Genomic DNA, 26,984 nt, shown 5'->3' with positions numbered 1-26,984 from the left:
GCAGGGGAAGGCGGACGGGGGGAAGTGGGATCCGCCAGCGGCAGCAGGCCGGGCTGCCTCCCGGGGGACGTTTTACTGGGGGGAGCGGGACGTGCTGCGGTCCAGACCCAGGTGCTGTGGGCGGCGGGAGCCTCAGGGGCGTGCGGGGGTCTCCTGCACCCACAGCCCCCCCCCAGTTTGGGGCCCGGAGCCAGGGCTGGGGCGGGATGGGGTTTGGGGGCAGAGATGGGGGCGTCGGGGTGCGGTGCGGACACGGAGCATCGCAGGGGGCTGCTGGGGTGACGTGGGGGGGCCGATACGGGGGCACGGGGGGGGCACAGGAGGACACCGCAGAGAGGGCTGGATGTGGACGGGGGTGCTTGGGCCTCCACGGGCGCGGACAGGCGGCGGGGGTGCCCACGGGTGCTAGGCCGCGGCCTGCGGCGCAGCGTCCGGCTGTCGAGCCCGTCCGTGTGTCCGTGCACGCCGGCGGGCGCGGGTGAGGCCGGCCGCAGCCGGCCGAGGTAAGCCGTAGCCATGGAGACGTGAGCGGGGATCCGGCGGCCCCCACCGGGGATGCTGCACCCGCCTGGCCCCCCCGGCCGCCCGCCCGCCGCAGGTCGGTACCAAGGTGGCTGGGACCGGGATGGGGACGGGGGCTCCTTGGGGTTTGGTGGGGGGGGTGGGGGGGTTGGTTGGTTGGGGGGGGGGCGCGAGGGATTGCTGGGGCCGGGGGCAGTCGCCATAGCGGGGCTGGGCTCTGGGGACTCCCCAGACATCTCCGGTGCAGCTATACAAAGGGGCTGAGGTCCTGAAGCCGAGCAGAGCGTTCCTGCAGCCCGCCCCTGCCACGTCCCCCTTTCTTCCTCCCCTCTCCCCTCTGCATCCCACCACACCCCCCCCAGCATCTCCCCTTGTGTCCCCCCCCCATATCCCTCCTATATCCTGCACGCCCACCACAGCTGCCTCCCTTTGCCTTCCCCCCCCCACATCCCTCCCCTAGGATTTCTCCCGTGTCCTCCCTGCTTCCCACCACCCTATTTTCCATCTCCCCCCCCCCATTTTGGGGACAAGCAATCGGAGCACCCCTGCTCTGCTCCGGGCTGCCCCTGCCCCCCGGGTGTAGGAAGCGTCCCCAGCGCGCCCCCGGCCACCAGGACGTGGGCAGGTGGCACAGGGGGACCGTGTCCTTCCCCCCCACGGGGGGGGCACCGCCGCCAGCCGCTCGCGTCCTGCCCCGCGCCGGGGGAAACTGAGGCAGGGGGGAAAGCCTCAGCAGCAGGAGACCGGTGCCAGCACACCCGCTGGCTTCGCCCTCGCCCGGCGCCGCCGTTCCTCGCCTCGCGGGCTGAGCGTGAAGGCCACGGGCAGGTTAAAGTTAAACTGCGTTTCGCGAGGAGGACGCGTGGGTGTTGTCTGCCCCAACGCTCCCCCCCCGGCGTGCAGCGAATGTGGAGCGCGGGTGGGAGGGGACACCGGGTCCCCGCAGCGCCACGGCCGCCGGGGTAAACTTGAAGGCACCAGGGAGAAATTGAACCACCCCGATGGCGAGAGGCCCCCCGGGGGGGGGGTGGGGGGGGCTCCCGCTTCCCTGTGCCAATTCCCACGTGTGCGTGCGGGGAGGGGGGGCTGTAACAGAGCCCCCTGTACGTACCGAAACTGCTTTGGTTTGGGAGATCCAGAGGAGAGACGGCGCTGGGCCAGGGTTTGGCTCCCAGCGAGGCTTCAGCAGCCTCACCGGGGAGGCTCCGCGGGGGCTCCCCAGCCCCGCCGTGCCCCCCCCCCCCCCCCAAAGCCTCCAGCCTTGCCCCGGAGCTGCTGCTCCCGTTCCCACCCATCCTCCTCCTCCTCCTCCAAGCCCCGGTGGCTCCAGCCCAGGGCAGAACAATGTGGCCGGTCCGAGGCTCTGTGCAGCCCCCGTTTCTCAGCCAAGCGTACGCCAAGTGGGAAATCCGGGGCAGAGTAACCTAGTTTCTGTGCTCACAAGGAGCTTTCTGTCCCGGCCAAGCAAGGTGGCGGGGGCAGCGCTGCCCGCCCGGGGCTCGCTGTGGCGGCGGGTAGATGGCGGCACCAGGGGAGGCAGGTAGGGAGGCCCCGGCGGTGACGGGATGAGGACAGGAGGCCGGGGTTGCCCCCTCACCTTGTCCGCAGCGGGGTGCTGGGGCACCCCAGGCGTGGAGGGTGTCTGGATCTGGTGGGTTTCTGACCCGCAGCCGTCCTGGAGAAGTCTGGGTTGGAGAACGGAGCCAGCGGGGCGGCCGGACTGCCCGTGGGGTGATGCTCGGCCCCATAGGGCTGCCTGTGGGGTGATGCTCGGCCCCACAGGGCTGCCCGTGGGGCGATGCTCGGCCCCACAGGCTGTTTGCAGGGTGATGCTCAGCTCCACGGCACGACGCTCAGGCCCAGTGCTGACCCACGCCCGCAGGCAGGCGACGCGGCATCACTTCGCTCGAACCCTAAAGGTTTCCCCAGAGCCAGGAAGGGAGCCCCTGTGTCCGGGCACCCCGTATCCCCCCACTTCATCCCCAGGCGGTTGCGGAAAGCGCCCCGGCTCCCATCCCGCCTCCCTCCGCTAGGCTTCGCTGCCCTCCTGGGGGGAACGCGCAGGCGAGGCGGGGAGCAGGAGCCTGCATCCCCAACCTGCTGAGGCTCGTCCTCTTCCAGCAGGACTTTCTGGTTCCCAGAGGCCCTGGCGGGGCCACGCTGGGCTGGGCTGGGCTGCAGCGAGCCCTGCCACGAGCCGGGCTTGGAGCCTGGCGGCGCGGCCGGACCGTGGCCGGGTGCTGGGCATGGGCCCGCGGGGGCCTCCCAGCCACAGCCCCCTGGGGCCAGGCACCCACTGGGCACCGACGCTGCAGGGGCAGAGGTGAGCTGGCTCTGTCCTCGCCGCCGGAGAGGTAATGCCGCTCGCTGGGGACGCCCGTGATGGGCCCTAGGGACTGAACGGCTCTTGAGGCATTGCTCTACCCGCCTTGTTTCCAGCAAGAGCTGCAAAAAGAGCTGCGAGGGGTGTGGGGGGGTGGGGGGGGGGGCTGTGCGCTTTCCCCTCTATTTTTGTGGCCTCTCCCGCCACCAGCAGCATGGGGGGGTCCCTCACGGGGATGGGATGGGCTCTCCGGGGCCCAAGGCAGGTGCATCCGGACGCCCCCGTGCTGGGGATTCGCGGTGCAAGGGGCCCGGCGACGTCGTCGTCTGCGCTGCGGTGGCAGCGGGAAGCTCTCGCCCACATCTGAGTGCACAGCTCGATGCGCTGGGGCCCCGGGCCCCCCCCCCCCCGCCCCGCGCTGAGCTCTGGCTCGTTTCCGCTCGCCTCGGGGGGGGGACACGCAGTCCCGCTGCAGCTCCCTAACCCTCGCCCCTTCCCGCAGGGACGGTGCCGGGGCCCCCGAGAGGCGCGAGCCTGCCGCCCCCCGCCATGCCCGCAGCCGCCCTCCGCCTGCTCTGCGGCGTGGTGGTGCCAGCCGCCATGCTCTGCGCTGAGCCCCTGCCCCGCGTCGCCTTCCCCAGCGGTGAGTGGGGCACGGAGAGAGGAAAAACGGTGGAGGGGACGGGGACAAGGTGGCTTTGGAGCGGGGAGCGCGGGCTTGGGAGTGCCTCTGTGCCCTGGGAGGAGCGTCTGGTGTTGGGCACCCATGGGTGGTGGCTGGTCCCCAGCCCGTCAGACTTCTCGTTAGCCTTGTGTGGGGCCAGGGAAGCGGGGCCACGGCCGTGGGGCTGGGAGGGGTGGCAGCCAGGTGATGCAGACGGCTGCGGGGCTGAAGCAGGGGCACGTGAGATGAGGCTGGCTGCCACCCAAGCTCTGGCAGAGGGATTTTGGCACCCACCAGGCAGCCGGGGATCTGCTCGGGGCCACCCCGTCCAGGGCAGCTTCTGCCTCTGGGGCGTGATGGAGCTGGCGAGGGGTCCGGAAGGCTCCTCGTGCCCTGCCCGTGTCTGTACGGATGGTTTGGCACAGGCAGGTCCTGGAGGTGTCTGGAACGGTTGTGGCCCGGCGGCGTGTCCGAGGTCTGCACCCCGCAGCCATGTCCTGCCTGCGCTGCCACTTCCCCTTCCCCACGCAGCCATCTGGGGAATTGTAAAATCTCCCTCTTCTTTTTCCCTGTTTCTGCGGCAGACGGCAGCCTGCGGAGCCCGGCTGCCCGTGGGGACGCCGCAGGGAACTGCGAAGCCCCCAGACACCCCACCAAGCCCGAGGCTGGCCCCGCAGGCGCTGCCCCGCAGCAGCGGGGGCAGAACCCTGCAGCCTGCAGGGAAAAACCACCCCAAATCTTTCGGGGCAGCAAAGCAGCTTCCGAGGGGCACGGGCTGTAGGGGCCTCGCGGGGTGGTGAGGCCGGCTTCTGCTGCAGGGCCTGGATGGGAGCGAGGAGGGGAAACGGGGACCCGCAGAGGGAAGTGGGCACTGCACAGCGTGGGCCGGGGAAGAAGCTGCCGCCACCGCATCCATCCGGACCGGCGGCGGCGCTGGGGCGTTCGTGCACCTCCTCGGCGTCCCCTCACCCCGCTCTACCCCTGCCAGGGGACCCCCGGAGGACCCTGACCCGCTTCAGCCAGGACAACGTCTCCCACTACGACATCTTCCTCCTGAGCGAGGGCGAGGAGGAGCTGTACGTGGGGGCTCGTGACAGGGTGCTGGCCCTGGCCGTGGGCGCCCCGGGCACCATCCATGCCAAAGCTTCGGTGAGCGGCGGGGTGGAAGGGTGCCCCCCCCACACCCCCCAGCCATGCCTCAGTTTCCCTGCTCAGGCTGGGCAGCTGTGGCCGGGCTCCCTGCCTGCTTGGCAGCTCTGGACCCTCTCAATTCCCTCCCCAGATAACGTGGGGACCCACGGCTGAGAAAACCTCGGAGTGCGCTTTCAAGAAAAAGAGCCGGGAGGTGAGAAAGCACTGCGGGGTGGCCCGGGGAGGGGGGGGACGACATTGGTGCTGGCACTGCAGGGACTCTCAGCCCCCCCCCTTCTGCTCTTTCCCCCGTGCAGACCGAGTGCTTCAATTTCATCCGGGTCCTCGTGGCCCTGAACCAGACCCACCTCTACGTCTGCGGCACCTACGCCTTCAGCCCGGCCTGCACCTACATCGTGAGTGTCCTCTGGGCTGGGGCTGGGGAGGGGGACGCTGGGTGCCCCCCGCTGCCGTGGCGCAGCCCCGTGATTCCTGCGCTGTCGGTGCCAAAACCGTTGGCAGGATTTGCCCCTGCCAGGTCCGATGTGGGTGGCAGAACCCCGGTCCCTGGTCCTGACACCCCTCCTGCCTCCGCTTCCCCGCTCTTGGAGCACTGCAGCTCCTCCGCAGTCCGTGGAGCACCTGCAGCCGTATTTTTGCAGGCTTTGGGTCCGTTTTCACTCTGAAAATGGGTTTTTCCTCCCTTCCCCGCAGCACCTGGAGAACTTCACGCTGGTGTCCAGCGGCAAAGGACAACCCTTCCTGGACGGGAAGGGCCAATGCCCCTTCGACCCTCAGCACACCTACACGGCCCTGCTGGTGGGTGAGTACGGGGTTGGCAGCCCCCAGCTGGTCCCCCGGGAGGGTTGAGGGGCCGGGGGGGGGCCACCCCCGTGCCCGCTCACCCCCGTGCCCGTCCCCGAGCAGACGGCGAGCTCTACGCCGGCACCATGAACAACTTCCAGGGCAACGAGCCCATCATCTCCCGCTCGCTGGGCAGCCGCACGCTGCTCAAGACGGACGCCTTCCTCCGCTGGCTCTCGGGTGAGTGGGGACCCGGATCCTGCAGGGTCCCCACCGTCCCCCCCCGCCACCCCGGAGCACTGGGGGGGCCTGCGGGACCCCCCCCCCAGCTGCAGCACCTCACCCCTGGCCGTGCCCCGCAGCCGATGCCGCCTTCGTGGCTTCCGTCAGCATCCCCAGCGATGACAAGGTCTACTTCTTCTTCGAGGAGACTGCCGACGAGTTTGACTTCTTCGAGCGGCTCCTGGTGCCGCGGGTGGCCCGTGTCTGCAAGGTGGGACGAGGACGGGGGCAGCGGGGACGTCTGCACCCCCCCCCCCCGCCCCCGCCCCCAAAATCTGAGCGCCCACCCCGCTCCCACAGAGCGACGTCGGCGGGGACAAGGTGCTGCAGAAGAAGTGGACGACGTTCCTGAAGGCGCAGCTGGTGTGCTCGCAGCCCGGCCGCTTCCCCTTCAACGTCATCCACCACGCCTTCGCCCTGCCCCGCCGCGGCGGCGGCGGCGCCGACTTTTACGCCGTCTTCACCTCGCAGTGGTAAGGCCCCAGCACCCGCGGGTGCCCGTGGGGGGTGCCAGGGACCCGTGTCCTCAGCGCTGTGGGCACCGTGCTGTCCCCACAGGCAGGCGGGCAGGGCGGGCAGCGCGGCCGTCTGCGTCTACAGCCAGGAGGCTCTGGAGAAGGTCTTCGAGGGCAAGTACAAGGAGCTGAACAAGGAGAGCTCCCGCTGGACCGTCTACAGCGGCCCCAGCGTGAGCCCCCGGCCCGGGAGTGTAAGTGCCGCCTGCCCAGGGACGAGACCCCCCCTGGCGCCCAGTTCACCCCAGCGTGCCCGTGCTGGTGGCCGTGCCTCAGTTTCCCCGTGCCAGCACCGACTCTTCTCCCCCCGCAGTGCTCCATGGGCCCCTCCTCAGACAAAGCCCTGACCTTCATGAAGGACCATTTCCTGATGGACGGGAAGGTGGCCCCCGCCCAGGGGCAGCCGCTGCTGGTGAAGACGGACGTCAAGTACACGCGCATCGCGGTGGACGAGACCCACGGCACCTCGGGGGCCGTGTACCGTGTCATGTTCCTGGCTACCGGTGGGTTTGTGCACAGGGAGCCCGCTCGCCCGTCCTGTGCTGCCCCAGTCCGCTTTCGGGGTTGGAGACGGCCCCCACGGTGACCCCCCTGTACCCCGACAGAGGAGGGTTTCCTGCATAAGGCGGTGGAGCTGCCTGCGGGCCCCCACATCGTGGAGAGCATCCAGCTCTTCAGCACGCCGGAGCCGGTGAAGAACCTGCTGCTGGCCCCAGGGAAGGTAGGGGATGGGGACAGGGATGGGGATGGGGAGAGGGAGAGGGACAGAGGATGGGGACAGGCATGGGGAGAGGGATGGGGATGGGGATGGGGATGGGGATGGGGATGGGGGTGGGGATGGGGATGGGGATGGGGATGGGGGTGGGGATGGGGATGGGGATGGGGATGGGGATGGGGGTGGGGATGGGGATGGGGATGGGGATGGGGGTGGGGATGGGGATGGGGAGAGGGATGGGGATGGGAATGGGGATGGGATGGGGATGGGGATGGGATGGGATGGGGATGGGGATGGGGATGGGGATGGGGATGGGGATGGGGATGGGGATGGGGATGGGGGTGGGGATGGGGATGGGGATGGGGATGGGGATGGGGGTGGGGATGGGGATGGGGAGAGGGATGGGGATGGGGATGGGGATGGGATGGGGATGGGGATGGGGATGGGATGGGATGGGATGGGATGGGATGGGATGGGATGGGATGGGATGGGATGGGGATGGGGATGGGGATGGGGATGGGGATGGGGATGGGGAGAGGGATGGGGATGGGGATGGGGATGGGATGGGATGGGGATGGGGATTGGATGGGATGGGGATGGGGATGGGGATGGGATGGGATGGGATGGGATGGGATGGGATGGGATGGGATGGGATGGGGATGGGGATGGGGATGGGGATGGGGATGGGGAGAGGGATGGGGATGGGGATGGGGATGGGATGGGATGGGGATGGGGATTGGATGGGATGGGGATGGGGATGGGGATGGGGATGGGATGGGGATGGGGATGGGATGGGATGGGGATGGGGAGGGATGGGATGGGATGGGATGGGATGGGATGGGATGGGATGGGATGGGATGGGATGGGATGGGGATGGGGATGGGGATGGGGATGGGGATGGGGAGAGGGATGGGGATGGGGATGGGGATGGGATGGGATGGGGATGGGGATTGGATGGGATGGGGATGGGGATGGGGATGGGGATGGGGATGGGGATGGGGATGGGGATGGGGATGGGGATGGGGAGATGGGATGGGGATGGGGATGGGGATGGGGATGGGGATGGGGATGGGGATGGGGATGGGGATGGGGATGGGGATGGGGATGGGGATGGGGATGGGGATGGGGATGGGGATGGGGATGGGGATGGGATGGGGTGGGGATGGGGATGGGGATGGGGATGGGGATGGGGATGGGATGGGATGGGGATGGGGATTGGGATGGGGATGGGGATGGGGATGGGGATGGGGATGGGGATGGGGAGAGGGATGGGGATTGGGATGGGGATGGGGAATGGGAACGGTGAGAGAGACAGGCGTTGGGAATGGGGACAGGGATGGGGATAGGAACAGGGACAGGGATGGGAACAGGACAGGGACCCGGCCAAGCCACGGCTCAGGCCCCACACTGCTCCCTCCCCAGGGCATCCTCTACATCGGCTACTCCGGCGGCATCCTGCAAGTGCCCCTGGCCAACTGCAGCCAGCACCGGAGCTGCGCTGAGTGCGTGCTGGCACGAGACCCCTACTGCGCCTGGCACATCGCCCGCAGCTCCTGCCAGCCTGCCCAGGCTGCCAGCGGGGACAAGTGAGCTGGGGGATGGACGCAGCGGGGGGATGGACGGGGGGTGGGGGGGGACGGGGAGGACCGCGGCTCTGACACCGCTCTCCCGGCCGCAGGAGCGGGTGGCTGCAGGATGTCGAGGCGGGGAGCCCAGGCGCCGTGTGCCACCGCGGGAGGAGCCTGGCCATGCCGCACACCCACGGCGCGCACGAGGGGCCGCCGGTAGAGAGTTGAGTAAGGGGGATGCACGGGGGCGGGGGGGGACGACGGTGGGGAGGGCGGGGGACAGCGGGGACGCCAGCCTGCCTTCTCTCCCGCAGGTCTCAGCCCCCCGCTCAACGCCGTCGTGCGCCTGCCGTGCCCCCGCCACTCGGCCCTGGCCACCTACAGCTGGCAGCAGCCGGGGGGCTGGGGGGGCTCGGCGCTGCTCCCCAACCACACGCTGGTGGTCATCATGCAGCGCGGCAGCGCCGGCACCTACACCTGCCAGGCCACCGAGAACGGCTACACCTGGCCCGTGGCCCGCTACCGGCTGCAGGACCCCAGCGGGGCGGCCCCCCAAGACGGACTGGCCCAGGAGGCCGCCCCCGGCAGCCCCCGCTCCTACTGGCCCCAGTTCGTCACCGTCACCGTGCTGCTGGCCGTGACGCTGGCAGCCGCCGGCGGCCTGGCCCTCGCCGCCTACTGCAACCAGCTGAAGGCCAAGAGCAAGGTGCAGGGCTGCGGCGTGCCCCGCAGCCCCCCCGGCCGCCCCCGGGAGAAGGCGCCGCTCAACGGGGGGGCCCGGGAGCCCCCCGCAGCCGGTGAGGAGGAGCGAGGGGGCTCCCGCGCCTGCTGCCTGCAGCTGGACGGGGACAACGGCCCGGGGGACAGCACCGACACCGCTCGGCTCCCGGACACGGCGTGATGAACGGGCCCGGTCCCCCGCCGCCATCACCGCTTCGGCCCCGCCGGGGCTGGGGGAGGCCGCGGGAGCTGAGCCCCCACTGGGCCATGGAAGGAGGGGGGAGTATGAATGTGAAGTTTTTTGGTTTTTTTTTGTTTTTTTTTTTGGTTTTGTTTTGTTTTAATTTAATACAATTGTTTTAACATGTGATAACATTTGGCCATCACGGCGGGCGGGGGGAGCGCCAGGGCTGGCAGGGAGGTGGGGAGGGGGCAAGGGAGGGACGCGGGGACGGGGAAGGGGTGAGGACGGGACGTGGGGATGGGGACAGGGCAGGGCACGGGGCTGCGGCAAGGCCACGGCCGTGGGGACGGGGCAGGCCGGGGACGTGGCTGTGAGGGGGTGGCGGTGTTGTCCCGGCCCCCCACAGCCACGGCGCCCCCAGCCTCGCCCTGGGGCCCCCCCATTTTCCTTCCGCTGCCCTGAGGGCTGCCCCCCGCTGCTCGCTCGGCTGCGTTTCGCCTTATTTTTTTCGCGGAAGGAACGGCTGTAAATCCTCCTGCTCTTTGTACAGCTTTATTTTGTATTAAAAACCAAAAGGCACCGAGGTTCTTCGGCTGGCTCCAAAGCAGCTCGGGACCGCGGGGTGGGCGTGCGCGCGTGGGCAAGGCGGGGTGGGCGAGGTGCGGGGGCGACGTTTGCACGCCTCTCTGCGAGTCAGCGTGGGGCGCTGTCCCTTTAAGAGGAGCTGTTTGGCGCTGCCCCTTTAAGAGGAATTATTTGGCGCTGCCCCTTTAAGAGGAATTATTTAGCGCTGCCCCTTTAAGAGGAACTATTTGGCGCTGTCCCTTTAAGAGGAATTATTTGGCGCTGCCCCTTTAAGGAATTATTTGGCGCTGTCCCTTTAAGAGGAATTATTTGGCGCTGTCCCTTTAAGAGGCGCTGCCCCTTGAAGGCGAGGTCCCTCTGCGCATGCGCGCTCTCCTTCCTCTAGTCTTCCCGGAGGGGGGCGCGCGGAGGCGGCCGCCATGTCGGTTGCGGCCGGAAGCACGCGGGCCCCACTTCCGGCGCGGCTTCAGCCCTTCCCCAAGATGGCGGCGGCGGGCGGGCGCTGATTGCTCGAGCGGCTCGCGGGGGCCCGACGCGCTGCCGCCGCCGCCGCCGCTCACTTCCGGCGGGCGGGAGCCGAGGGGAGGCGGCCATGGGGCGGCGGGAGCGGCCGGCGGCGGGGCCGGGCGGGGCGGGGGCGTCCCGGCCACCGGCCTGAGGTGAGGGAGGCCGGGGGGAGGCTCTGGAGGGGGGCGGGGGGGGGGGGGTGAAGGGTCGTGGGGGGGGCGAGGCTGGAGGCTGAGGGGAGTTGGGAAGTGGTTGGAGGCCGAGGGGGGAGGCTGGAGGCTGAGGGGGAGGCTGGGGGGGGGCTGAAGGTTGGGGAGGGGTTGGAGGGAGGCTGGGAGGAAGGCTGAAGGCGCTAGGAGGAGGCTGGGGGGGAGGCTGGAGGCTTTGGGGGTCGGGGGTAAGGTGGAGGCTGAGAAGGAGGCTGGGGGGAGTTGGGGAGGGGCTGGGAAAGAGGCCGGAGGCTGGGGGGAGCTGAGGGAGAGTGGGGAGGGGGCTGGGGGCTTGGGGGGGTATGGGGGGAGGCTGGGGTGAGGGGCTGAAGGTTGGGGTGGGGTTGGAGGGGGGCTGGGAGGAAGGCTGAAGGCTGGAGGGGCTGAGGGGAGGCTGGAGGGTGAGAAGGAGGCTGGGGGGAGTTGGGGAGGGGCTGGGGAAGAGGCCAGAGGCTGGGGGGATTGGGGTGGGGCTGGAGGCTCAGGGTGTCGGGGGCTGGGCGGGATGCTGGGGGCTGAGGGGGATTGGGAGGAGGCCGGGGGTGCTAGGGGGAGGTTGGAGGCTGGGACTTGGGGGGGGGGGGGGGGGGCTGGGGTCTCTGAGTTGCAGGACCTGGCTTGGGGAGGGGAAGGGGGGACGCTGTAGGGGGGCGGTCTGCGGGGGGTCTGGGTGCTCAGAGGGGAGCTCAGGACGTGGAGGAGGCTGGGGAGGCCCCAGGGAGAGGCTGGGGTGGAGTCCCCTGGGGGAGGCTGCGAGGGGAGCGGCAGCGGGGTCCTCGCTGGGTGTTGTTGTTGGGGGGGGGGGGGCAGGGGAAAGCGGGGTGGGAGCGTGTGGGCGAGGAGGTCGGGGCCTCGCCGGGCGGGATGGAGGCTGTGAGGGGATGGAAGCCGCGGGGCTGGGGGCGGGGGGGAACGGGGGACACACGCCTGGGCCGGGCCAACCCGCTCCGTGACCTTGAGCGGGTCCCGTGCCGCGCGCGCTCGCTGCCTCTCGGAGCACTTCGGGTTTTTTTTGGCCGCCCCCTCTCCCCTCCCCCCCCCCCGTTTGCCTCCCGACCGGCGGCACCGAAACGGCGGCGGGGCCCCGCGCGCCTCCTGCGCCCCGCACTCGGGGAGCGCCGGCCTCCGAGCACCTCGGCCTCGACACTCGAGGCGATGCAAAACCTCCTCGAACTGCAAACCTCCGGGGCTCCGGGGCTCGGGAGGCCGCCCCGGGGAGGGGGGGGCGGAATTTAAGGAGGGAAACGTTCCGGCTTTGAAAAACGAGCTGCCCGCGCCGGCCGGGTTCACCCTGGAGGGACGCGGTTGATGTTTTAGGACGCTCGCGTCGATCCGTTCGCTCTCGCGCTTTTTGTGGCTGAAGGGAACCTCCGGAGCGTCGCGGGAGGCAGCGGCTCACCCGGGGCCTCCCGGCGGAGGCGTTAGCGTGCGGAGCGCGAGGCGTCCGGGGGCTGGCGGCGCACAAAGACCCCCGTCTTTCCCTCGCCGGAGGCTCAAATTTAGCCCCGGGTGGAGCGGGAGGGGTCTGGAGGGCGCGACCGGAGGTTCAGCCCCTCGGAGACCGAGCGCTTCCTTTTCTCTCGGCCTCCCTGAATTCACCCTAAGGCCGCGACTTTTTGGCCGCCGCGGGAGCGCCGCCGCGAGCAAGACTCGCCTGAGCAGAGCAAGGAGACATCGCTGGCGATGCCAGGCGTTCCTTCCCTCCTCGTCTCCCGTCGGGGGAGGAATTTAGTGCTTCAGTGTTCAGTGCTTCGGGCTTCGAGTGACATCACCTGTCTAATTCAGATCCTGAGTGAACGAGGTTATCAATAAGCGCCCGGGGAAAGCGCGGTTATTTCCCCGGGGAGGTTCTGCCTTGAATTCCAAACACGAAGCGCCGTCGTACGAGGAACGAACAAGAAAACCGCTGGGTTTGGGTTTTATTTATTCGTTTTCCTCCCGAGGACTTCTCGCAGCAGGTGCACCTCCCGCGCGGGGAGCTCTGTCCTGCGAGGTCTGGTTTTGGGGTGGCGGAGGAATTCGGAGGGTGGCCGAAACCCCGACAGTTGCACCAGGGAGAGCTGTGTTGGCCAGGCTTGGCATTAATTGCTTTTAAATAAAGCCCGACGCTGGCGGGGCTCCTGACGGGAACAAAATCACGTTTTCATAGGTTCCGCGCAGGCGACTCCTGCGCGGGAAGCTTTCCGCCGGCTAATTGCGCGTTAACAAAGCACTGAGGCTTTAATTAGGGTGAAGGCGACACGTCTCTGGTTTAGACAACCTGTGGTGTTTGTTACGCGTTAGGTATCAAGCCAACTGACTGCCGATGGCCTGTGGCTCCCTGTGAGGCAGGTAAAAGAGCATTTCCCCCGCTCTCCCGCCCGGACCCAGCCGCCCCAGAGGTATTTTTAACGCCCCTGCCCATCAGCAGGCCCCGTGGCAGCGCGGCTTTCTGGCGTTAAGTAAATATTTTGTTGGCAACTAGGCACGGAACCAGGCCGTTGCTCGCAAATGCCTCCCCCCCCATCGTTTTGTCATCGTAATTTCCTCTCCGTGCCAGAGGTAAATAACGTCTGGTCGTTTGGTCCTCGCGTTTCTGACCGGGTGTTAAACTAACCCGGTCCTTAAACTGGCGCGGCTGCGGTCGGGCCCTTTCTAATAACGTAGCAGTTCATTATTCCTGGAAATTAAAAAAAAAAAGGGGGGGGGTCTAAAAAAGAAAGCCCTCGTGGTCAGTGACCGTCAGCTTTCGGTCCTCTGAGGGAGTTTTTCTTTTTGCCTGCGCGCGCCTGGCCCCACAAGAAGGTCGCCTTGTTCCGAGCCTGCTCCCAGTCCCTCAGCTCCTGGGACACTGGAGAGTGAAAAGACGTCCCTTGGCTGGGATTTTTTGTGCCTTGTTCTCCCGTTGTTGCTCCTCCTTTCGTGACACCCCCCCCCCTTCCTTCGCTGCCTTGCGTCACCCTCCAGCTTTAGGAGATGCCCCGAAATCTGCGTCTGATTTTATGCTTCGTGCAGGGGACCTGGGAACGCAAGCGGAGGCTTCGCAGCGTGTCGCTTCTGTTGTTGTTTCATTTCGTTTGTTTTTCTACAGAGCCTGGAACCCGCAAGTGGCATCCTGACCCCGAGGAGCGTCGCAAACCCGGGATGACCGGGAAGAAGCCGCTTTGGTTGCCAGTCCGTATCCCCGAGTGCTCGTTAACAGGTAGTGCTCGCTGCTGGAGCAGCGCTCTTCCTCTCCAGACTGCTTTCCGAAGCGTGGCCAGCTCTGCAACAGGGTAGTGCGGAGCAGAGCGGGAACCGTTACGTGCGCAGACCGCTGTTAGCGCCGCAAGTCGCTGTGGTGCCTTCAGAAAGCGCTGCCGTCGGCCGCGCGTCACGGTCCTGCTCCCTGGGGTTACCGCAGCGGAACGGTTTATCCACGGGCTCTCTGGGAACTCCACCAGCGTCAGCCAAGTTAGGCGTTGGGGGCTGTTTAATCTCACTCGAGTTCTTCGTCGTCTTCTGAAAGCGTCTCTGTTTTTTTTCAGGTGCCAGCACGTCCGATCTCGAGAGGCGCTCGAGGTAGGGGAGCTGGGCCTGGATCCATTCTGAGCTTGCGAGGTAGATCTGGGGCGCGCCATCCGTGCTGCCGCCTCCCCAGGGAGTCATGGAGGACAAACGCAACATCCCCATCATCGAGTGGGAGCACCTGGACAAAAGGAAATTCTACGTCTTTGGGATTTGCATGACTATGATGATCCGGGTGAGCGTTTACCCTTTCACGCTCATCCGGACGCGACTGCAGGTCCAGAAGGGCAAGAGCCTCTACAACGGGACCTTCGACGCCTTTGTGAAAATCCTGCGGACAGAAGGGACGGCTGGGCTCTACCGTGGCTTTTTGGTCAACACTTTCACCCTGATCTCCGGACAGTGCTACGTGACGACGTACGAGCTCACTCGGAAGTACGTGTCCCGCTACAACAACAACAACGCCGTGAAGTCTCTGGTGGCGGGCGGCTCGGCCTCCCTGGTGGCCCAGAGCATCACGGTGCCCATCGACGTGATCTCCCAGCACCTCATGATGCAGAGGAAAGGGGAAAGCATGGGCAGGTTCAAGGTGCAGAACCAGGACGGCAAGCGGATGCTGGTCTTTGGCCAAACCAAGGACATCATTGTGCAGATCTTCAAGGCCGACGGTTTTAGGGGTTTCTACAGGGGCTACGTGGCCTCTCTGCTCACCTATATTCCCAACAGCGCGGTCTGGTGGCCCTTCTACCACTTCTATGCTGGTAAGTGCCGGGTGGCTTCGAGCGTGTCTTGTCCCAGCAGACCTAGAAGGCCCTTCGATCGCCTCTGAAGCTGCGGGAGCAGCATGATTTGCTTTCTCTGTTTGATTTGGGGTGGGAGCAGAAGCTGGCGAGAACGAGGAGCTGGATCTAATGGAAATGAATCCTGCAGATGTCGGGCGGAAGCCTGGCAGAGCAGCCTTTAGTTTAACGCAGTTAAAGAATAGGGGTCCGAGTGCTAGAGGGCTTCAAAACGAGGAGGCTCTGGGCGAGAGGGGCTTGGTGTGGCTGCTTTCACCCCTTCTGCTAGTCCCAAATAATTCTTGCTTGCCGCATGGAAGCGAGGCGGGCCGTTGTGTGGCACCAGGCAGAGTTTTGAAGTCACTGTGCAAGTGTTGTTTGTGTTGCAGTTCACGTGGGCTCAGGAGTCTTGTACGTGGCAAAAAGGCTTCTAGGGCTTGAAATTCCGGAACAAACCCAATGCCAGGCGGAAACAAAGGCCGGTCGCCTGTGGTTATGTTTAACATCATGCTCCGGTTCCCTTGGGTTTCAAACTGGCACCAAGCGTTGTGATATAAATCTTGTGATATCCTTAACGCTGTTTTCTCTCTCTGGCTCAGCTCTGGTAATGCTTGGGCCGTTCCCAAGTACTGAAGGTAGCTGGCCAGGTGACGTTCCCCATGCTCAGTAATCCTTTAGATTTGTCATGCAGCGATCTTCCTAAAAGTGATGATAACGGCAGGCTTGGATCTCGCCGAGTGAGGCTTTCCCTGTCCACGGCAGCGGTTTTGAATAGCAAAATCCGCTGTGCTGGGTGGCAAGATTTGCACGAGGAAAAGATTCAAAAGCCGACTTCTAAGATCAAGCAAAGCAACCGAGCGTTGGTAGGGAAAGAATGCAGCCTCCCTCAGATATTTGCTCTCTTTCCTGGTCTCCTACGGTGGAAAGCAAGGCGATGCTAAACCTGGGCATCGGCTGTCGGTGCGGCCCTGCTTCAGCTGCTTTTCCAGCGCTCTGTCCCTGGGCAGAGTGCAGGTCTTGGCTGCCAACAGCCGCGGTCACTGAACTTTCCTCGGGGCTCAAAGTACACCGCTGGCTGCGATTCAGATCAGGTGTTCTGGGTCACAAACAGAGCGGCTTCCTCCTCTCTTCCAGCTAGGCACAGCAACCAAGCCATCCAAAAAAAAAAAAAAAGAACCAACAGCTGGGACTTCTGGACTCTCTTCTATGCAAATTTAACTCATAAAAGTGTGAGAGGGAGGAGACTCGAATCCTGTTTGCCAGCTAGTCGAGGCGGACTGGGGAAATTCCTGGTGTGAACTGCGTGTGGTGCTTCCCTTCGTGGAGATCCCACAGCGGGATGTCACGCTGACGTTTCTTGGATGACCTGCCGGGTAGCGGTGACTGCTTCGGGGATCTGTGAAGCTCTGCAGGCAGCTTCTGCTAGTCTTGTCTGAAGGCTTCCCCCCTGCCCGTTAAAGGCGCGGGGGGGATGTTTCCGTGCCCTGTTTTGGGGACATACAGGCTTTGCCCAGCAGGTCTGAGAGGCTTGCGTTTGAGCCGATCAAAGGCTGACGGAACGCCGAGCCCCTGGGATGTTTACAGGCCTGCTCCCTGCGCTTTGCCAACTTCCCTGTTGATTTAGAAAGCGCCAGGTGGATGTGCTGTGGGAGGAGAGGCGGCAGGTGGTGAATCAGGAGTTCTGCCCGCTGTAAATCAGGCTAAATTAGTAATTAAGTTAGGGAACTGATAAGCAGCCGCCTCTCTGACACTTTATTCTCCCTCCTGTTCTCAGAACAGCTTTCTAGCTTGACTCCTAAGGACTGTCCCCACCTCCTCCTGCAAGCGATCTCGGGGCCGCTTGCGGCTGCCACCGCTTCCACGCTCACCAACCCCATGGACGTCATCAGAGCTCGGGTTCAGGTAAGATTTCTGCCTGCTCGGCGTGTCTCTCCGCAACAGCAGCGTGACGCAGGGGTGGGGTTCGCTCTCTTTGATCTCTGTGGCTTCAGGTAAGCTGTTCCCCTTCTGTCTGTCCGTGGGCTGTTTCGTGCTGCCGTCTCCCTGCTTAATTTGCACTTGGCATTAGCAGGAGGCAGCTCAGGGAGCGAGGCTGGCTTCGCTGCCCGGTTGTTCGAATAAGGCTCCCCTTCCAATGTGGCGTATTTCAGGAGGGGAGAGGCGCTTCCAGCAGAGCTGGTTTTAGCAAGACTTGAGCTGTCGCGTCGGTCCGGCACCTACGAGGAAGGGGCAGACAGAAGGAAGGAGGAGGCAGGTCTAAGAAACCCGCTTCCCGATGCCTCTGTAGGGCTTGCTGCTTTTTTTGTCCCCCCCTGTGGAAGTTCTGGACACTCGATAAAGGTTTTTGGACCAGCTGATCCATAGCATTCAGAGCCTTCAGTTGGAGCAGAGCCCCAGAGCAGCTCGGGATGAAATCTAGCAGCTCTGTGAATCTCTCTTCTGGCTTTGCAGGTGGAAGGCAAGAGCTCCATCGTCCTTACCTTCAAACAGCTCATGGCAGAGGAAGGTCCCTGGGGCCTGACGAAAGGTCTTTCTGCCCGCATCATCTCTGCCACTCCCTCCACCATCGTCATCGTGGTGGGGTACGAAACGCTGAAGAAGCTGAGCCTCCGCCCAGAGCTGGTGGATTCAAGACACTGGTAGAGGCAGATGGTGGGAGAGAAACCTTCTTCTGAACCCTCCGGATTCGGACCGTCACGGTTGAAAGCTCAGGAGAGGCAGTTGCTGTCTCCTTTGTCTCTAGCTAACGTGGAGTGAGTTTTCACAGTACAAGGCAGAAGCAAGAGCAACCGCAATTCACCTCTTTAGATTTGATTGCAGTTCAGTGCTCTGCTGCTCTTTCTGCTCAAAACCATCAAAAACGTGACCCTTGGCGATGCTCTTGGCCTGTGACAGTTCATTCAAGAGCAGCCAGATGTGCGAATGAACCCTGGCAAATTCTCGATTCCCCTTTTTTTTTTTTTAAATTAAAGACTTACTGGTTGAAGCAAAAAGCCAGTTTGTTCTTTAAATTATTTTAATCTTTGTCAAACTTCCAAGCAGGGGAATCTAACAGGCTGCAGCAGAGCCCTCTGGTGGGTTGTGTGCTGCCTGCAGTTGTACTGTGGGAAGCTGGAGAACTAGACTAGGCAAGTTAACTTTCCCCACTCACACGCTTTTATTGCTAGAAGGTGTGAGAAGAGAGTAACCTGGAACCACTTAAGACCTTACTTCCTGCATTTTAAATAGATCTGTACATACCTTTTTTTGTATATTCTTGGAAATGTTTCCTGTCTCTCATCCTTCACACGGCAAGCCTTGCTGATAGGCAAGGTAAGGGTCGAGCTGGCTGTTTGTAATTAGTTGATGGCGATTTTGACACCTATGTTTTTAACGTTATTTAATTTAATTTTTTTTTTTTTTTATTTCAGGGAAGCTTATTCTGATTTCTGGGGGACTGAGTGGTTGTTCTGTGGCCTTGTTCAATGTGAGTGTCAATGCTGCATGTTCAGGGTGGCTGATGCCACTTCCCACCTTTAGTTAGTTTAAGCGAAAACAAGCGCAGAGCGTGGAAGTGTCAGATTGCTGTGCTGTCAGCAGCCAAGACGAGAGCTGAGCTTGACTTGAGCTACAACTGGATGGGAGGTAGGGAAGGAAAAATCTTGTACTGGCTTTTGATCCAGTTCAAACCTGACTGGCATGTTCATATTGAATAAGAAGTAATGGTTTGCTAATACACCGTAAGCTTAAATCCTGCTTATCCTGTTCGGGAAGGACAGGGATGATTCTTCGCACACTCTTGCCGGATCAAACTCTCAAGCTATGGTGTGTTTCTTACGTGTCAAAAACTTGCAGCTGAACAGTGAAGCAAGAGGCTGCTGCTTGGGGAGGAGGAAGGAAGGGATTGTTTGATTTCACCCCGCTGGTCTCAGCGTTTGAGATTTGCCTCTTAGGATACCAGCCCTCACGTAGTGCTCAGCCCAGGTAGTTGTAAGTCTGAGAGGGGAGGAGAGACGCTCCCAGCCAACCGCTACGTTGCTGCCTCGGCTCCTCTCACCACCGTAGCAAGGGATTCTTGGCTGTGGGGTGGATCCCACCAAACCGTAGCTGCCGCCGGGCTCTCGGCTGTCTCTTCGTCAGGGACCTGCTCAGCGTGGCTCTTGCCCGATCCCGGCGTCTGCAGCTCAGCCAGCACAGAGACGGCGCCGCAGCTGCTGCCACAGGCGGAACGCGCACAAACGGGGGCTGCTGGAGTCAGAGAGCGGCTTTTATGTTCGAGGGCAGAAGCTGGCTCTAAGATGCAGCGCTCCGTAATTGGGTTGCGGATGAGTCATCAAAGACCTTTTAATCCCACTTCTAATTGTTTGCAGCGTTGAGCAAGGTGATGTGTGCCTCAGCCACTGGCAGAGCTGTTAAAGCAGCGTGTTCTGCGAGCTGCTCTTCTGTTGCATTTTGGTTCTTTAATTCCCTTGCAGTCAGCTCTGTAACAGCTGATTCTGCTGTAGGAGTAGGAACAGTGGAATCGCAGGATCGCGAGGAAGTATTGTGAGTTTGTGGTAGTCCTGTTCTCATGCAAAGGCAGCAGGAATGCCAATGTTAAAACAATAATCAGCCTTTGCCGATTACCAGCGGGGTAAATTTTGGCGTGTCAGGGGAAGCAGCAGACACCACGAATGTAGGCAGATGCTCTCGAGTTTAATATTTCTCTCTTAACCAGAGTAGTTCTCGGTAACTAATAAACTTTGAGACCTTCAACTTGATGCCTGAGCTTGAAGCGAGTCGGTCTCGGTGTGCTTGCCAAGGCAGTCTGCCAGTTCCTGTCACTCCACAGCAACGCTTCCTTATTTTTAACGCTTTGCCTTCTAAGTAGCACTAGGAGGAACCTCCCCGGCAGAGACTGACTGAGAAGACGCTGGCAGTGACTATGCACAAAGCCAAGCAAGCCAGAAAAAACACGGGCTGAAGCACCCAGGTAGTACCTGAAAGGGTGGGTCACTGTGAAACCCACGTCCTGACCCTCCGTTGTGAAACGCTGCTAGCTCTGGCTCTCTTACAAGCAGTGGAGTATCTTTACGAGTAAAAATGTGTGTGATCTCGTTCTTTTCCTTCTCGTTCTGTGCTGAGCTGGGCCTGCGCTCCCTCCTTTAAGCTGCTCTGGGTGGGATCAGGGGTGGGCGCTCGATGGCTGAGCCTCAGCCTGCTCCCGAAGCTGGGGGCCTTGCTGGTGTCTGGCTGCGGGACCGGGGTGCCCAGGGCTCAGAGGATGAGCCTCGCTGGGCGGATTCCCCCGTGTGTCCCCCAGTCGTCCCCCCATCACTCTCCGTGTCCCCCCCGTGTCCCCCAGTCATTCCCCGTGTCCCCCAGTCATTCCCCGTGTCCCCCAGTCATTCCCCGTGTCCCCCCAGTCACCCTCTGTGCCCCTCCCCGAGTCCCCCAGTCACTCCGCTTGTCCCCTGTGTCCCCCCCTATCCCTTCCCATGTCCTCCCAGTCACTCCCCTTGTCCTCCTCTGTCACCCCGGTCACTCCTTGTGTCCCCCAGCGCCCCCCCCTCTGTCTGCCCAGTCCTTCCCCATGTCCGCCCCAGTCATAAACAGTGTCCCCCTGTCACCCCCCGTGTCTCCCCATCACTACCCTGTCAACTCCCCATGTCCCCTCCAGTCACTCCCAGTGTCTGCCCAGTGTCCCCCTGTCCCCCCATCGCTCCCCGTGTCCTCCCAGTCACACCCAGTGTCCCCCTCCCTCTGCCCCCCAGTCGCTCCCCCCGTGTCCCTCCACGTGCACTCCCATCACCGCCTGTGTCCTCCCCATGTCCCCCCCAGCACTCCTCGTGTCCCTCCCTGTCCCGTGTCCCCCCAGTCACTCCCCACCACCCTCCTGTGTCCCCCCCAGTGTCCCTGTCCCCCCATCACTCTTGTGGCCCCCCCAGTCCTCCCCCCATGTCACCCCGTGTCCCCCCCCAGTCACTCCCCACACCCCCCCCGTGTCACCCCACCACCCCCCTGTGTCCCCCCCAGTGTCCCCGTCCCCCCATCACTCGTGTCCCCCCCCAGTCACTCCCCACACCCCCCCATGTCCCCCCATCACTCCCCGTGTGTCCCCCCAGTGTCCCTGTCCCCCCCATTCCTCCCCCAGTCACTCCCCACCACCCCCGTGTCCCCCCCCCACTGTCCCTGTCCCCCTATCACTCTTGTGGCCCCCCCCAGTCCTCTCCCCGTGTCCCCCCCAGTCACTCCCCACCACCCCCTCGTGTCCCCCCGTCACTCCCCGTGTCCCCCCCAGTGTCCCTGTCCCCCCATCACCCCCGTGTCCCCTCACTCCTCCCCCCGTGTCCCCCCCTTCACTCCCGTGTCCCCCCCCAGCCCCCCGCCATTTTCGGGCCCTCAGGGGAGCCGCCGGGGGGGGGGTCCCCATGGGGGGGGGCGGGGTTGGCGCCTGCCGCATGCGCGCTGATGGCGGCGGGGCCCCGGGGCGGGGGCAAAATGGCGGCGGCAGCGGCTGAGGCGGGAAGCGGCGGAGCTGAGGGGAGCGCGGCGGGCGGCGATGGCGGCGCCGGGGGGCTCGGCCGCGGGCGGCTCTTCGCAGCCGTGGTGGACGCCTTCATGGAGAAGCTGGTGGCGGCGGGGAGGTGAGGCTGTGGGGGGGGGGAAGGAAGGCGTCCCCCCCCCCCCGGTGTGTCCGCACCCCCCCTCGCCCCGGTGGTTGACGGCCGGTCCCTTTTTGGCTTTGCAGCTACCAGAGGTTCGCGAACTGCTACCACCGCTTCTACAGGCTGCAGCCCGAGATGACCAGGAGCATTTACGATCAGTTTGTATCCCAGCTGCAGGCTTCCATCAAGGTGAAAAGGGGAAGGGGCTCCCTGGGCGGACACGAGCTCCGAGCCCCAGGTGTAAAAACCCGCAGCGCGGTGCTTTGAGGGTGGCAAATGCGCTTTTAAATCAGAAAAAGCAGTTAGAAATACCCCCCCGCATAGTCTGCCGGGCTTTATTTTCCCCAGGGAAAGCCGTAGCCTTCTCCTGGGGAGAAGCAAGGGCAGACGAGCAGGGTGATGCCCCTGCCCGCTCCGTTCGGGTCCTGCTGAATCCCTGTGGTGCCTTCCCTGCCAGGAGGAGATCCAGGAGGTGAAGAGAGAAGGGAACCTGGAGGAGCTCTTTAACTCGCTGGATAAGATCGTGGAGGAGGCGAAGGACCAGGAAGAGCCTGCGTGGTAAGGGCTTTTTGGTGGAAGATGGTTTGGGAGGCGTATGTGCGCGCTTCAGCAGCCAGAGGCAGCGCCGTGTGATGTTTGGGGCCTGCTGATGTGCTCTGTAGGTCTCGTGCTGCAAGGGATCTTCCAAAACCTCACAGACCTTAACAGCAACGTCGTTGTTTCTAAAACATCTGAAAGCTATTCTGTCTGTGCTTCTCTAAGCCATGTAGCTGTGCTTTCTCTGTGCAAGGAGAGAGGTTGGTGCTGGTGGAACCAGAATGGGGATAAACTCAAAAGAATTCTGAATAATTCAGAAGGCTGATTTAGCCTTTAGCCCCTGTTCTAATAGAAGAGCTCGCTTCGATGCTTTTTGTTGGAACGTGGGGCTTAGGGGCTCTGCAGGTACTGGAAGTTGCATGAGCTGCCTTTGTTTGCCCTAAGGGCAGACTGGGTCTTTTAATCAAAAGCATCATAATGATTCCTTGTTTCTGTGTTTGGGGAAGTTAATTACATCTCCTGCCTCCACACCTCAGCTAACTGCAGAGTTTTGGGGAGGATTCCCTCTCCTCACGTGCCCCACAAGGGGCTACGCCACGGGTGCACATCAGACACTCACGTTGTATCTGCCCTTTTGCACATCCAGGCTCAGGCAGTGCTGAAGGTAAATTGCTGGGGTTGGTGAGCTGATGCGTTTTGGCAAAGCACAACTTCCGATTACAGTGTGCGAGACTAATTGCTGTGTGGAATCGAGGCCCTCTGGTGGCTTCACGTCCTGGTCATTCACAGGCGTCCCAGTGGGATCCCAGAAGAAGACATTCGCAGCGCCGTGGTGCCCTACCTCCTGAAGCACAAGTCATACCTGCAGAAAGTTCTGAAGGAGAAGGAGGAAGAAAACAGGAAGCTGGCAGAGTCTGTGCTCGCGGGGAGGGATCAGATTGCTAAGCTGCAGCAGCTGATAGACACTCGCAGACAAGCCTGGCAGGTAAAAAATAATAATTTAAAAATCCTCTTCTTTGCGGCATCAGCCTGAGAGAAATGCTGTTCTGTGGTTTGACTAGCAAACGGCTGCACTATGTTTAAGCCCTTCACTCATGAAAGGCCTCACCAGGAGCCAAGTACTGCTGACACTGGCCTGGGAGGCCTGAGAATTTTCAGTGGAAGCCTTGGATGGTTTTCCCTGAGCGCTCCCAGAGTGGAGGATCCCTGAGCGCTCCCTGAGTAGGATGTTTCAGGGGGCAAATGTTTAAAATCGGTGGGTTGTATTCTGTACATGCTGGGGGCAGCGGTGCACGTGAGGCTCTGTTTTACATCAGCCTGCTTTGTGTCCTGAACGCTGGCAACTGTGGAGAAAAGCACTGTGCTGAATTTGGTGGCGGTTGTTTTCCTTCTAGGCAATTAGTAAAGAGCAACGAGAACTCATCATGACCTTCAAGGAGCCCCAGTGAGGAAGCAGAGAGATTCTGCACCTTTCATGTAGGAATTTTATCTTCATCTCTGAAGCACTGACGATGCCTCGGGAGGTGGGACACCGCGTGCAGCACGTACAACCCGTGCAAACTTGAGTTGATCTTGTCTGCCTGAAAGAAACTTGCAGTAGAACCAGAAAGTTGCCGGACTTGCACAATTTGGTCAAAGTTTGTGAAGAGCTATGAAAGCGCGTCAGGATGTTTGGAAACAGATGACAAATTTGTATCCCCCCACTCAGTTCAACAAGGCGAATCCCACAGGTCCGATAGCCAGAGCACGTCCGTACATTCACACACTTCTTTAGCTCTCACACGCTTTCTTAGCACTATGACGTGTGTGATTCTGGCATGCTAGAGCCAAATTTGAGACCTCAAAGGCATTTTAGGTGCATATTAGAGAAAAATCGGTGCCTTATACATACAAAAAAGCACAGAGGCTGGTTGTGCCGCGCTCAGGAGTGAGGAGCCCACATCAGATTCCTGTGCCTTGCTTTCGTAGGTGTTCATGTCCAGTTCCCATTTCTTTAAATAACTGTCTGCCCATGAGAAAAGACGTTAGCATCTGCCTTACCACATCAGGCTCCTCATCGCCATATATTCTTTTTTTCCCGGCTATTTTCCAGCCCTGCTCCACTACCCACAGACGAGCAAAGTACACGTGGAGGGCACCTCTTGAGAACCACAGTGCAGAGGACCCAGGGACCTGTCCCTTGTTCGTGTGGAGCTGAGCAGGGCTTAGCACGGCCCTGCCACGGCTTTGTGGGCTTGTGTAAAGGGACTTGATATTTTCCTGAGAAACCTCCTTGTTGATTTTTTCGCATCTGTAAGCCGTGGGTGGGTTTGGTTATGCCCCCCAGAGAAGTTCTTCACCATCCCTTCTGAAATTTGCCAGCCATGGAAGCGGGCACTTAACTGGAGCCTGCCTGCAAGGGCCGTACTGAAACCCTGCAAGCGAGGCTGCTCTTCAAAGTGAGGAGAAGGTCCTTCGTCAGGGCTGGGAAGATAACGAGGAGTCTTAGTGGGCCTGGCAGGTGTCAGACACAAGCGTTTCCAGCAGATGCCAGATCTGCCAAAGGCAGCAGGTCCTCTACCTGTCCGGTCACCTGTCATCCCCCCGGTCTGCGTTGCACTTCAGCTATCGGCGAAAGCTGTCTGGTGCGGTGTTGAACTAGGAATTCTGAGAACAAAGGTAGCAATTTCCACCAAGCACAAGCCTCTGTTTTCAATTAGAGGCACTCGCAGCCTGTGATTGACTGACTTAGGCATATTTTCCTGTTGTCATAAACAAGCCGTGCCTTGCTGCATTATAATCTAAATAAATTGGGGCTGTTGCTTTTCCCCCCCCCGGTCTTGGCTCCTGCTGTGCTTGCTTGGCCCACGTACTCTATAGTTTTATGGGTTTGTTTGTCAAAGGCTCTGGCTTCAGGAATTCTCTCCTCCTCCACCCCAAAGCCTCCGGTTCCGCTTTTCAGGACAGGGCTGGATTCGTAGGATCTGAAAAGTCTGGGAAGTGGTCAGGATCCCAAGGAGGAATGTCCTGGGCAGCTCGTGAAAAGTTGCGCTGCTCGGAGTCCTGGAGTCGCCTGGAGCCAGCTGCCAGGGGGGTGGCTGAAGGCCCTGAGCACCGCTCACGTCGAGGAGTCGGGAGGAAGGAGTAAAGGGAGGGAGGAACCTGAGAGTTCCCTTCTCCAGCTTCTCCTACCCCCGTCGCTGCTGCTCAGTACCTGACCCATGCCAGCAGTACGCTTTTTGCTCTCACAAAGCCCTGATTTGGGGTTTTAAGAGGTGCTGGGGAGGATGTGGCATGGGACAGCTGCGAGGCCAGTGGCGTCTGCTGGCCTCCTGCTCCTGGGACTTGGCGTGGGGAACGGCTGCGCTGACCTCGAGCGGCTGCTGCTGAAGGAACGCGCGCCGTCCCCAGGCAAAAAATCACCCTGTGGGCCACGTGTGCCGAGGGGAAACCCCCGTGGATTTTGTCAGGAAATGCTCCTAGCGTGTCTGCAAGCCCGCTGGGAGCCCGGCAGTGAGAAGAGGGACAGCCCCGTCAGGTACTGGGGAGCACGGCAAGGAATCTCTCCAGTGCCCCATCTCCCGTCCTGTTAGGGGCCGGAGACTTGGTGCTGCCAGGCGGGCCCGGCCGCGTGCACCGGCTGCTCTCTGCTGGCCCGGGGCCGTGTTTCCCTCCCTGTGGGATCCGGCCGGTCGCAGGGGAACTGAGTTCACCCCAAACCACAATTGCCGCCTGTGCCGGCAGCTCCCAGCCCCAGCGGATGCGCTGGAAATAGCCCTGGCGGGGCTGCGGGGCCCCTCCTTGACAGCGGTCGGGGCGCCCTATAAAGCCGCACGGGGACCGGGGGCTGCAGCGAGCGCGGTGCTGCACGGACAGGCACCATGAAGGCCCTCATCCTGCTGGTCCTGCTGGCCCTCCTGGCCCTCGGCCTCTGCCGCAGGGGTATGGGGCGTTTTAGGGAGCGACGGGCACCAGGCTGCGGGGAGGGGACCTATGCCACGAGCTGGGGGGGAGCAGAGGGGCTCGGAGAGAGGTTTCCTGAGCTTTAGGGTGGATGGCGCAGTGCTGGGACAGGGCTCAGGACCCCGGATCCCTTTGTTAGGTTGGGTGGGGGTCTGGTTGAGGGATCGGAGCAGGGACTGGGCTGGGAGCAGGGCGAGGGCGCAGCGAACGTGGGGCCAAACCGTGCCCGCCCAGCACTCACTGCCTCAATCCTTCCCCTGCAGCCCCTGAGCGCTCCGTCAGCGCCGACGAGTCGCCCAGCTCCGAAGGTGAGTGCCTGCGGCCAGATGCGGCCCTGCCACCCTGGGGATGGGGACGGGGGGAGGGGAGGGGGGACCTGGCCCTCCCTCATCCCCTGCTCTGTCCCCGTAGCCTTTATCTCCAAACGTGCCAGCGCCGAGATGGCGAGGAGACACAAGAGGAATTACGTCTATGACAGGTAACTCGTGTTCCCCAGCCGGGCTATGCGATGAAATCCCATTTTTTGGGGTGGGGTCCTGCCGGCAGGTCCTTTCTCTGGGTGCCTCTTGCCTCGCCATGAGGTCGGGACCCTCCCCACGCTCCCCGCATGCCCCCGTCCATCCCCAGCAGCGTCTACGGAGCGGCACCCGCCTGGAACCCACTGGAGGCCAAGCGCGAGGTGTGCGAGCTGAACCCCGACTGCGATGAGCTGGCCGACCACATCGGCTTCCAGGAGGCGTACCGGCGCTTCTACGGCCCCGTTTAGCCCCCCCCGCTGCGACGCGGTCCCGTGGGCGCTGTGCTCAGTGCCACCTGCCCCGGGCCACCCTCCGTTAATGCTCCTCTCCATTAATTGTGGAAAGAAATAAAGGCACACACAGTGCA

General features: G+C 62.6%; 4 protein-coding genes across 10 annotated transcripts; all 4 read left to right on the top strand.

Annotated features, from left to right (window-relative positions):
- On the top strand, nt 1–9,614 carry SEMA4A (semaphorin 4A). 5 transcript variants are annotated; one of them, XM_080570128.1, is made up of 15 exons: nt 1–111; nt 3,348–3,488; nt 4,498–4,658; nt 4,792–4,854; nt 4,958–5,056; nt 5,355–5,463; nt 5,568–5,684; nt 5,807–5,937; nt 6,027–6,199; nt 6,285–6,435; nt 6,555–6,744; nt 6,847–6,962; nt 8,379–8,542; nt 8,635–8,747; nt 8,839–9,614. In XM_080570128.1, exons 2-15 carry the CDS (start codon nt 3,395–3,397, stop codon nt 9,423–9,425), a joined length of 2,268 nt encoding a protein of 755 aa, XP_080426254.1. In that variant the 5' UTR covers nt 1–111; nt 3,348–3,394; the 3' UTR covers nt 9,426–9,614. The 5 variants fall into 5 exon arrangements, with proteins under 5 accessions (XP_080426254.1, XP_080426251.1, XP_080426252.1 ...); XM_080570125.1 differs by lacking the exon at nt 1–111 and adding an exon at nt 431–598; XM_080570126.1 differs by lacking the exon at nt 1–111 and adding an exon at nt 692–2,062.
- A 769-nt stretch (nt 9,615–10,383) lies between these two features.
- SLC25A44 (solute carrier family 25 member 44) lies at nt 10,384–20,072 on the top strand. Of its 2 annotated transcripts, XR_013942497.1 has the most exons (6): nt 10,384–10,672; nt 13,800–13,910; nt 14,236–14,976; nt 16,769–16,896; nt 17,446–18,306; nt 18,405–20,072. XR_013942497.1 is itself a non-coding variant. In XM_080570170.1 (5 exons), exons 3-5 carry the CDS (start codon nt 14,355–14,357, stop codon nt 17,635–17,637), a joined length of 942 nt encoding a protein of 313 aa, XP_080426296.1. In that variant the 5' UTR covers nt 10,384–10,672; nt 13,800–13,910; nt 14,236–14,354; the 3' UTR covers nt 17,638–20,072. The 2 variants fall into 2 exon arrangements, 1 of the variants encoding a protein (XP_080426296.1); XM_080570170.1 differs by having other exon boundaries at nt 17,446–20,072.
- Nucleotides 20,073–21,363: 1,291 nt separating this feature from the next.
- Nucleotides 21,364–24,974, top strand: LOC308183780 (polyamine-modulated factor 1-like). Its single transcript, XM_080570174.1, has 5 exons — nt 21,364–21,599; nt 21,704–21,809; nt 22,078–22,178; nt 22,947–23,142; nt 23,552–24,974. Exons 1-5 carry the CDS (start codon nt 21,424–21,426, stop codon nt 23,603–23,605), a joined length of 633 nt encoding a protein of 210 aa, XP_080426300.1. The 5' UTR covers nt 21,364–21,423; the 3' UTR covers nt 23,606–24,974.
- Nucleotides 24,975–25,937: 963 nt separating this feature from the next.
- BGLAP (bone gamma-carboxyglutamate protein) lies at nt 25,938–26,984 on the top strand. Of its 2 annotated transcripts, none has more exons than XM_080570179.1 (4): nt 25,938–26,078; nt 26,363–26,407; nt 26,511–26,577; nt 26,730–26,984. In XM_080570179.1, the coding sequence occupies exons 1-4, from the start codon at nt 26,018–26,020 to the stop codon at nt 26,863–26,865; spliced, it is 309 nt and encodes a 102-aa protein (XP_080426305.1). In that variant the 5' UTR covers nt 25,938–26,017; the 3' UTR covers nt 26,866–26,984. The 2 variants fall into 2 exon arrangements, with proteins under 2 accessions (XP_080426305.1, XP_080426304.1); XM_080570178.1 differs by having other exon boundaries at nt 25,960–26,078; nt 26,727–26,984.

Source organism: Anser brachyrhynchus, assembly GCF_964034855.1.
Source record: "Anser brachyrhynchus genome assembly, chromosome: 28".
Classification (NCBI taxonomy): domain Eukaryota; kingdom Metazoa; phylum Chordata; class Aves; order Anseriformes; family Anatidae; genus Anser; species Anser brachyrhynchus.
This window is presented reverse-complemented; position numbering and strand designations above follow the sequence as displayed.

Excerpts from the sequence above, each read along its gene's own strand:
- SEMA4A (XM_080570125.1), top strand. The coding sequence starts at position 556 with ATGCTGCACCCGCCTGGCCCCCCCGGCCGCCCGCCCGCCGCAG. Across the intron at positions 4,659-4,791 it reads CCATCCATGCCAAAGCTTCG|ATAACGTGGGGACCCACGGC; the intron begins GTGAGCGGCGGG and ends TTCCCTCCCCAG. Across the intron at positions 5,057-5,354 it reads GCCCGGCCTGCACCTACATC|CACCTGGAGAACTTCACGCT; the intron begins GTGAGTGTCCTC and ends CCTTCCCCGCAG.
- SLC25A44 (XM_080570170.1), top strand. The coding sequence starts at position 14,355 with ATGGAGGACAAACGCAACATCCCCATCATCGAGTGGGAGCACCTGGAC. Across the intron at positions 14,977-16,768 it reads CTTCTACCACTTCTATGCTG|AACAGCTTTCTAGCTTGACT; the intron begins GTAAGTGCCGGG and ends TCCTGTTCTCAG. Across the intron at positions 16,897-17,445 it reads TCATCAGAGCTCGGGTTCAG|GTGGAAGGCAAGAGCTCCAT; the intron begins GTAAGATTTCTG and ends CTGGCTTTGCAG.
- LOC308183780 (XM_080570174.1), top strand. The coding sequence starts at position 21,424 with ATGGCGGCGGGGCCCCGGGGCGGGGGCAAAATGGCGGCGGCAGCGGCT. Across the intron at positions 21,810-22,077 it reads AGCTGCAGGCTTCCATCAAG|GAGGAGATCCAGGAGGTGAA; the intron begins GTGAAAAGGGGA and ends CTTCCCTGCCAG. Across the intron at positions 22,179-22,946 it reads GACCAGGAAGAGCCTGCGTG|GCGTCCCAGTGGGATCCCAG; the intron begins GTAAGGGCTTTT and ends GGTCATTCACAG.
- BGLAP (XM_080570178.1), top strand. The coding sequence starts at position 26,018 with ATGAAGGCCCTCATCCTGCTGGTCCTGCTGGCCCTCCTGGCCCTCGGC. Across the intron at positions 26,079-26,362 it reads CCTCGGCCTCTGCCGCAGGG|CCCCTGAGCGCTCCGTCAGC; the intron begins GTATGGGGCGTT and ends CTTCCCCTGCAG. Across the intron at positions 26,578-26,726 it reads AGGAATTACGTCTATGACAG|CAGCGTCTACGGAGCGGCAC; the intron begins GTAACTCGTGTT and ends GTCCATCCCCAG.